We start from the raw sequence: 9,658 nt of genomic DNA on the forward strand, positions 1-9,658 counted from the left end.
TGTTCATCACTGGAAGATTGGCTAAGTATTTTATACCTATTTTAAGAATTCTATACAAATTTCAAGTTTTAAAAATTTTAATCTCGTGTATGTAAAAATTGCATACTTAAATGATTGTGCAGGTATGGAAGGAGAGTTTGAATGACAGTCGTACAGTGTGACTGTGGTTACAAAAGGGGAATGAAATAAAATGTCTGATGAAGGGGGGGTGTGACTTTTGCATTTTATGCTGTATATTTCCATGTTCTTTGACCCTCATGCAATAGCAGTGCATGTTTAAATACATTAGTGAAAAGTATCATATTAATAATTCCATGGAATACCTGCAGACTGAGACACATCTGAGTTGCTTAGGAAGCCTTTTTCACGTCTCTTTGTGCCCTGAAGATGTGGCAGATGGTCATATATTGTGCATCTTGGGCTAAAATTTGTAGTATTGAATTCATGATTTCTTCCAAGCTCAGGTCTTTGATGCCATCCTCCGAAGATTGATTTGCATTGTAGTTCAGGGGAATCCAGTTATTCTGTGAACTAGATGCGCCCGTGTGGCCTAAAAATTAAGAGTGAATTACTAATGAGTTTCTGTGATTTGGTTATAGGTGTAAGAATAGAGTCTTAAGATAAGAGGCAATGAATTTGCTTATTATTTGATTTCTACTTAATTCACCCTGACTCCAACTTTCTGATTTTGTGACGTTGTCACCAGCTTCCAACCCTTGTTGACATAGGTCCGTGGTTGTCTTTCTCTAGGTCTTCTCTCCCAGATGCTCTGCTTGAATTTCAGAGATAAACTTCTCAGCACCAGACAGTTTTACCTAAGAAAAGTCCTGAAAATAGAGTTTATTGTTATAGAAACACATTCAAAAGCTCTTATAAGTAAATGACTGAATTTTCTATTTTCTAGAAAGTCTCTGATTTGAAAAACAAGGACATTAAAGTTATTGAATTTCCAAGTATAATAAGTATTACTTATAATTAAAATGTTTCCAGGTAACATGCTTACAGCAAAATAAATAAATAAATAATATAAAGTACCAAGAATATGTTTATTACTAAAATTTCGATGATCGCTATCCAGCACTGGATTGGTTGCAATGACTCTAATTTCAGTGTATCATTGTTTCCCATCATTTCCATCTCTGCAGGTATCAAATAGAGTAATATAACTGTCTCCTGATACTTCACAATAGAGACAGTAAACATTTCCTTGAAAGTCTTTGTTCACCTGCCCTTGTTACCGACCGGGGTTCTTGGTTTCCTTAATCAACAGAAATTGATAACAGGCCTGAACAAGAAATTCAGGCAAGGCTTTACGGGGGCCCCTGCTGCAGCAGGAGGGGGTGAGAACATGTAACACTTTCCCCTGCTCACTGGCTTGTTCCCCAAGGGGCCGAGATGGTTCCTTCTATGGGGTGAAGGTAGAGGTGTGTCCAGGGGTCAGGCCAGAGGGCTGGTTTAGGGGTATGCCCGCCCCTTTGGTGGTGGTGAGTGCAGGGGGCATGTGCAGCACCCCGCTTTTGCTCTGGACACCCTGTTTTTGCTCCCAGCTCTTCAGAAGTGGCAGTTGAGGTTTCGGTCTTTCTGTATCTTGTTGTCCATAATTTGCCCCAACGATGCATGCATGCAGTGATTTTTAGCCCCTTATAGTTTCTCTGTATTTTGTTGCTGGAGGAGAGGTGTGTACAGGTGCGAGCCCTGCAGCAAAGGGTCCCAGGTCCCAGCCTGTCTCACACGTAGACTTGCCTGTGTGGGTGCATTTGTGGGCTCAGTGGTGTGTGCTCAGTTATGCACGTAGAAGAATTCCTTATGCTGGTGATGGACTTACGCTTAATCCTACCTCTTGAATCTGGGGGTGATGGCAGTTATTTCATAAAAACTTAGAAAGTCATATGCCTTTTAAATTTTTTGTTATTTATTTTTTTATTTTGAGGACGAGTGTCTAATTTACGAGAACAACATAACACTGGGATCTACATGTTCCATCCACAGAAAGGCTTTTATCTGTTCTTGGAAAATTAAAGCATTCACAGCAATACGAACTGACTGTTCAGGTCTTGTGAGAAAACTTAAGTCAACTTTGAAAATAGTTCATCTAAGTGCCCCATTTTCTGAATTTCCACCACCCTGGGGCTGCCAGTTGGCTACATCACGAAGAATAATGGGAACCTAGTTCCAATATTGGGGGAAAGGAATACCGAAAACAGGATTTAGGGGTAGCCCTGGATTTACAAGGAAAGGGGACTGTTCATAACAGCAGTTCTCCACTTGCATTGCTAACATTTTCCTTTCTACAAAAGTTCTCCACCTCCTCCCTCCAGAGCCCACGGCCAGGATGCTGACTGGGCCTCTTCATCAAGAACTTCTGGAAAGGGTTTTTCCGCAACGGGTCTCCTGGAACGCTCTGCTCCAGCTCTGGAGGATGCTCTGAATCAGTCCACCAGCATGAAGTTAGACTGGCAGCGAGCTATAAACTCCGTCACAGGGTGCTGTTCACCTTCCGTTTTAATGGTGCCCGCGATGCTGTCGTTTTCCAGGATGGGGAGGAAAAGCTGCACAAAGTCAGAGGTGTAGGGAGGTGCGATCACATCCAGCACCTCGGTCACAAAGTAGCGAATGAGGGAAATGTCTGTGTCCCCCTTCTCCAGACACCTGCGGATGTAAGTGACCACAGGGAGTACGTAGCCTTGGCTCAGCAGGTGCACCATCCTGTCCAGGAGAGTCTTCTTCAACTCGAGCTGCTCCATCGCGGCCAGCTGGGAGTGCTGCGTCCCCAAGAGCTTCACCAGCAGCTGCAGGACCTGGGGGTGCAGGAGCTGGTGGCAGGTGCTGATCTGGTCCAGCAGCGCCAGGTGCACGGGGCTGCAGTGGGTCTGCAGCTGGAAGTACTTCGGCTCTGATACGCTCCAATCCACCCACTTCAGCACACCCATTGCCACCACTGGAAACCTGATGCCCTTATAGAGGGTGCTCAGCTCGGCCACGAGTTCAGAAGCCCCTTTGCTCTCAGCGCAACACAAACTGTGAACAGTTTCAACAGCTCTGGCCGTTGACTTCAGCTCGTCTTGACTGATGCTCACACGCCTGTCCTTCTTCCAGGTCTCCACCACGCTCACCGCATATGCCAAGATATGGATGTACTTGTGCTTGTGGTCCGGGTTGATCCTGGCCCCTGGTTTAAAGAGTGAGTCCATGAAGAGGTCCAGGAAGGCCGGCACCCGGATGAGTTCAACAGGAGGCGGGTCCACGCTGGTAAACAGGTTGAAGAGGACCGTGATGTCGGCCGGATTCAGGGCCCCCTTGGACAACATCGCCCCAAGGGCCTGACACAGCTGGGGGTAGGAGGCAGCTGCGCCCAGTGCGAGAGAGATCCGACTGGCATCGCGGCCTCTCTCCTGGGCGAAGCGCTGCACCTCCTGTGCGATCCTGCGCACAGCACAGCCCCCCTGCCCTTCCTGGGCCAGCACGGACATCAGGACCTGGGCCACCAGGTACGTGTGCTCCCCGTGGCACACCATCTTAGCAAACTGAGGGAGATTTTCTGCAAGGTTGTCTTCTCCTCCATCCAAAAGCGTAGCCAGAGAGGTACAGAGAACTCTAGAAAACACTTCCAACTGCTGGCAGGCTGCCGCCACGCCGGTGATCTCCCTGTGGTATCCTGCGTCGGAAATCAGCTTGACCGTGAAGTTCAGCATCAGACAGTCTGGGTGCGCTTCAGTCAGTTGGTAAACAAGATCTCTCCACGTGGGATGTACAATCATTTGTTCAAGCCAAGCGGGGGTCTCTCCTTCTTCAGTAAAGATAGATTCTGCTTTGCGGGGGTCGAACCGTTTCATCAATAAAGTCTTCAAGTGATTTTCCACAGTTTGCTGAACCTGCACTGGTTCAACCCCTGTCTGAATGAGCCACTGGGCCAGCAGGTTGACGGTCTGGGCCACAGCTGTGTAGTTGTCTGATAAGAGCCGGATCACCTCCTCCGGAGAGCCTCCTGCCTGAAAATACCTCATCAGAGTGTTAAAGATGGAGGGTTCCATGATGTAATCCCTGGTAGAAAATTTCTGCAGGCATTCTTGCTGGACCTGGGCGTCCTCTTCTCCCTGTGCATCCCCCTCCTCCTGCTGGTTGCCCAGCTCTGCCACGCTCCCGAAGTCGTCCTGGTCCAGGTCCATGCTGACGCCCGTCAGAGCCCTCACCGTCCGCTACCCTGGCTGCCTGTTTAGGAAAAGAAACAGGATTATGATCTATTCCCCTTCTTTTCAAAGCTTTAGTACTTAAAACTGATCTTTCTTGATAGGAATATGCATTTTCCTGAGTAGATAATAGGAGGACAGTTCTACTGTCTACTTTTGATGTAATTTGAGTCTTGTGTCCCAGAGGTGATTTCATTGGCCAGTTGAGATGCTTCTTCATAATGATCACGTGCTGCATGTCTACTCAGATAAAATTATTACTCTTTTTAAAAATTAGGAAAAACTATACTTTCTCCAGACAACTAATATATTCTCTCAAAATCTAATCACATGTCCCTTTAACCTTTGGCACTCAAGAGACCAAAAGCAATAATTCTGAAACAAATCTTGACTCAAAATTAGTGATTAAGATCAAATGCCTTGTCTTTTTATATGCTATTGCTATGCCTCTTCATTCACTGAGTCTTCCATTCAAGTTAGAATTTTCTTTTTCTTGATTTTATTAATTTTTTGCCTGCTACGTATTTATTCATTTAACTATAATCTTTTTTTTTTTGCGGTACGCGGGCCTCTGACTGTTGTGGCCTCTCCCGTTGCGGAGCACAGGCTCCGGACGCGCAGGCTCAGCGGCCATGGCTCACGGGCCCAGCCGCTCGCCACCAGCATGTGGGATCCTCCCGGACCGGGGCACGAACCCGCGTCCCCTGCATCGGCAGGCGGACTCTCAACCACTGCGCCACCAGGGAAGCTCCAAAATCTTGAATTACAGCCAACATTTAAAAATCAAGAGGCTCAATGTTAAAATTCAAATTTTGACATGAAAAATAAAATCTGATATGAGTGATCCTAAATCCCCAGCTGAACAGCCATTGTCTGGACCTGAGGAGGACTTGCCCCCTTTAGATGGAATCTGGTTTCCCGAATCAGCTAGAGTCGACACAGCCTGCTTAACTTCATTCACCTACCAAGCGCTGGCAGACAGAAAAAAATATGTAACACACACACACACACACACACACACACACACGCTCATTCCCCATTTGTGACTCAGAAGATTACATATTCTCTGTATAATAAAGCCTCTCTTCCTATTCAACTGTTCAGTTCTGCCGCAGCTGAACGTATGCTCTGTTATCCCTGAAATCCATAAGTATTAGCAGAGAAAATTTACTGTTCACTGAGGATGCCTGTGGTAACTGACTGCAATAGGGTCAGGCAACTCCAATCCCGGGCGTTTGTGTTTTGTTTGTTTCATTTGCTTTTCCTCAACAAAATTCCAAAGGTCAAGGTTTACATAATGTGAGACAGAGTGAAGAAAACCAAGGAAAAACAGAAGGCTTGAGAACTTACAAGGGGATGTGGCCCTTGGAGAACAGGAGGCCCACAGAGAGAACCCAAGCTCCTCAGTCCTCGGTTTATCTAGTCTATCCCAGTCCCCGAAAAACAAGAAGAGCAGCCCAAGCTCACACTGCTGGTAAGGTTTATAGTTAGGATCTACACTCAGCTCTGCCAAGCTAAAAAACCTCATGTATTATACCATGGAATATAAGGCAGCAATGAAAAAACTATGAAGTAGGTCAATAAATACTGATGTGAAGTAACATCCCAGATATATTTGAGATAAATCAAATGAACACTTACAGCAGAATAAATTTCTTAGATTGAAAAGCATATCTGATAAGTGTTCACATAAGCAGAGGGCTTTGCTGGGAAATTCTACTAACATGAAAATAGTAATTAAACCCTTCCCAAATACAGAAGAGAAAGGAACATTTCCAGATCACTCTAAGAGGCCAGTATTAATTACCCTGTGTTATCAATCAGGGATCAACTAGAGAAACCGAGCCAGTAGGAGATGTGTATTAGAGATTTACAGGAATTGGCTTACAGGATTGTGGGAACTGTCTAGGCAAGTTTGAAATCCTTGGGGCAGCCGTCAGAAAAGGCAGGCTGGCCTCTTTGGCACCGATGAAGCTGCTCTCCACAGACAGAATTTGTTCTCTTCAGAGAAGCCTCAACTCTACTCTTGAAGCCTTAGTTAATTAGATCAGGCTTATTGGATTATCTAGGATAATCTTATTACTTCGAGTCAATTGATATGGATTTTAATTACATCAAAAAATACCCTAAGGGGCTTCCCTGGTGGTGCAGTGGTTAAGAATCTGCCTGCCAATGCAGGGGACATGGGTTCGAGCCCTGGTCTGGGAAGATCCCACGTGCCGCAGAGCAACTGAGCCCGTGAGCCACAACTACCGGAGCCCATGTGCCACATCTACTGAAGCCTGCACGCCTAGAGCCCCTGCTCCACAACAAGAGAAGCCACTGCAACGAGAAGCCCGCGCACCGCAATGAAGAGTAGCCCCTGCTCGCCACAGCTAGAGAAAGCCCGCGGGCAGCAATGAAGACCCAACACAGCCAAAAATAAATAAATTTAAAAAATTTAAATTCAGGGTTACTAATTCTGTTTTAAAATTTGCAACTTCAAATGTGTGAGGTTCAAATCATTAGTTACATCCTTTCCCCCCTCTCTCCTCTGTCTTTTCCATCCATAATGTAAACATACTATAATTATTACCAGGTTAGGAAAGAAAAATGTCCCTTGAATCCCACAAAGCTCTATTGCTATCACCCCATTTTTAAATTTTCTTTTACAGGAAAACCCTTTTAAAGCATTCTCTGTCTTTGCTGTTTGCATGTTGGTGATTTATTTCCTGCTCACTGTCTCTTGAACTTACTCCAGTCAGGCTTTTACATTCAACCCCCATGGACACCCCTCTTGTCAAAGTCATCAGTTAATGATCGTAACATTACAAAATCTAGTGATCATTTCCCAGCCCTCTCTTACTTGAAGTGTCCGGAGATCTCTCCACTTTAAAGGCTTTCTTCTTGTGGCTCCCAGGACCCAATCCTTTCCCGAGATTCCTTCTATGTCAATGGCTGCTCCTTGGGAGTTTTCTTTGCTTCTTCCTTCTCCTTCTCTCTACCTCTCCCTGACTTTGGACCTACTATGTCTCTCAAAGCTAAAGCCCTAGAGCTCTGAGCTCCTATATATACTGTCCAAGCACGGAAATCTAATCACAGGGATTTTGCTACCACCCACTCAGTGATTAGGTCTGGATTTTAATCTCCAGGTTTATATATATCCAAACTCCCAATTCAGTATCCCTGCTTGGACGTCTAATAGGTCATAAGTCAAACTTAAAACTCCCAACCTCAACCATGATGCCCTGCACTGACCCCTGACCCACTCTCAGTCCTCACCATTCAAGTAAAGCCAATTCCATTAGTCCAGTTGATTGAGTCAAGATCCTCAGCATCGTGACTCTGCTTCTTTACTCTTGGTCCAAACTCAACCTGTCAAAAAAATCCGGCTTGATCCCTTGCTACGTTTCTGACTCCTATTAACACTTTCCTTCACTCATTTTGTTCCATCCCCTCTGGTTGCCTTGCTTTTCAGTTAACAAGCCAAGCATGGTCCCAACTGAGCCCTTTGCACTTGCTGTTTGCTCTGCCTAGAAAGTTATTTCTCCAGATAAAAGTAAGACTTGTTCTCTTACCTTCTTCTGGTTTCTTTTCCAGTACATTTATTGACAAGGCAGTGACCAAAAATGAGGCTGCAGTCAGTGGTAGAGAAGACAGTTAGGGATTTGGGATTAGAGTATGAGAGTTAATGGAACCTCCTGGGGGGTTTAATCTGGGTTGTGATTAGGTAAAATTTAAATTTGAGAATTGATGAGAGTTCGTCTAAACTGGAGACCAGCCTGAAGACTTTCCAATTCAGGCTGTGGATTTTGTACTAAAAGGGTTGTAAGTGATGAGGAGAACTCTAGGGTAGAGACAGATTGGATGAAGGAGATGGAAAGACCAATAATTTGCTGGTGGGGAGGTTACAGAGATGATGCTGACTAGAGCTAAGGTAACTGTCATTCAAATCTTGGATGTCAATGGGCCACAAAAATGAGCCCCAGTGGTAAAGTGGGCAAAGTGTATAAACAACAAAAAACACAAAAAGAACACGTTTCCGATTGGCACATGAAAAATGTTCAATTTAATTAAGGTGCAAAGAAACAAAATCTTAAATAATGAGATGTACATGTACAAAAAAAATATTTGCATTATGATGCAATTTTATAAAAAATTATATTAATTCCATAAATATTTATTTACCACTTAGGTAATCAGCAAACTGTGTTGGGAAGTCTAGATTACATACCAAAATATTGAAATAGGTTTTTTTCTGGCAGATAGATATGGAAGTGATTCTTTTTGTGTGTGTGATACTATAAAAGTTATTTATTCACTATACACAGAACATGTCCCCTATAAAACGTACATAAAAAAACACTAAAAAGTATAATTTGGTGAACATTTTCTTGATTACAGAACATACTAAATCAGTTGGGATAACAGCTCTCTGTCTGCCTCAAAATAAGCTAAATAGTACCCAGAGTATCCTTTATATCTGATGCAAAATTAAACACTTTTATTTATTTGTTTGTTTATTTTTGGCTGCATTGGGTCTTCGTTGCTGCGCGTGGGCTTTCTCTGGTTGCGGCGAGCGGGGGCTACTCTTCATTGCGGTGCACGGGCTTCTCACTGCGGTGGCCTCTCTTGTTGCGGAGCACGGGCTCTAGGCGTGCGGGCTTCAGTAGTTGTGGCGTGTGGGCACAGTAGTTGTGGCTCGCGGGCTCTAGAGCGCAGGCTCAGTAGTTGTGGCACATGGGCTTAGTTGCTCCGCGGTATGTGCGATATTCCTGGACCAGGGCTTGAACCCATGTCCCCTGCACTGACAGGCGGATTCTTAACCACGGCGCCACCAGGGAAGTCCCTAAATACTTTTTTTAAAAAAAAGGAATACTGAATTAATGGGAGTATTGCTGAGTGAATGAATAAATGAGAGTGATGACTCAGGGACTTTTTTTTTTTTTTTTTGGCTGTGCCACGCAGCACACAGGATCCCTTGTGTGGGGGATCTTATTTCCCCGACATGGGACTGAACCCGTGCCCCTTGCATTGGGAACACGGAGTCTTAACCACTGGATCGCCAGGGAAGTCCTTAAATACTTATTGTGAGAATTGTTCCCTAATGTGTGTTTGAGGAGGCAGAGTTAACAGTTTAATATAACTCTAGTATATTACAGTCACTGTACAATAAATCAGTTTATTACAGATTAAAACAGATCATTTTTTCATTATTTGTATTAATGGGATGCAAATACTGGATACTTTTTTTTTAAGAAGATGTTGTGGGTAGGAGTTTATAAATTAATTTATTTATTTTTGCTGTGTTGGGTCTTCGTTTCTGTGCGAGGGCTTTCTCTAGTTGTGGCAAGCGGGGGCCGCTCTTCATCGCGGTGCGCGGGCCTCTCACTATCGCGGCCTCTCTTGTCGCGGAGCACAGGCTCCAGACGCGCAGGCTCAGTAGTTGTGGCTCACGGGCCTAGTTGCTCCGCGGCATGTGGGATCCTCCC

At 44.7% G+C, this 9,658-nt stretch overlaps 1 protein-coding gene across 1 annotated transcript; it reads right to left on the bottom strand.

The window, feature by feature from the left end:
* Nucleotides 1-2,429: 2,429 nt before the first annotated feature.
* Nucleotides 2,430-4,166, bottom strand: LOC102987356 (negative elongation factor D-like). Its single transcript, XM_055085152.1, has one exon. The coding sequence runs from the start codon at nt 4,164-4,166 to the stop codon at nt 2,430-2,432; it is 1,737 nt and encodes a 578-aa protein (XP_054941127.1).
* Nucleotides 4,167-9,658: the final 5,492 nt, after the last annotated feature.

The sequence above is a fragment of the Physeter macrocephalus genome, chromosome 6 (genome assembly GCF_002837175.3).
Source record: "Physeter macrocephalus isolate SW-GA chromosome 6, ASM283717v5, whole genome shotgun sequence".
Taxonomy (NCBI): domain Eukaryota; kingdom Metazoa; phylum Chordata; class Mammalia; order Artiodactyla; family Physeteridae; genus Physeter; species Physeter macrocephalus.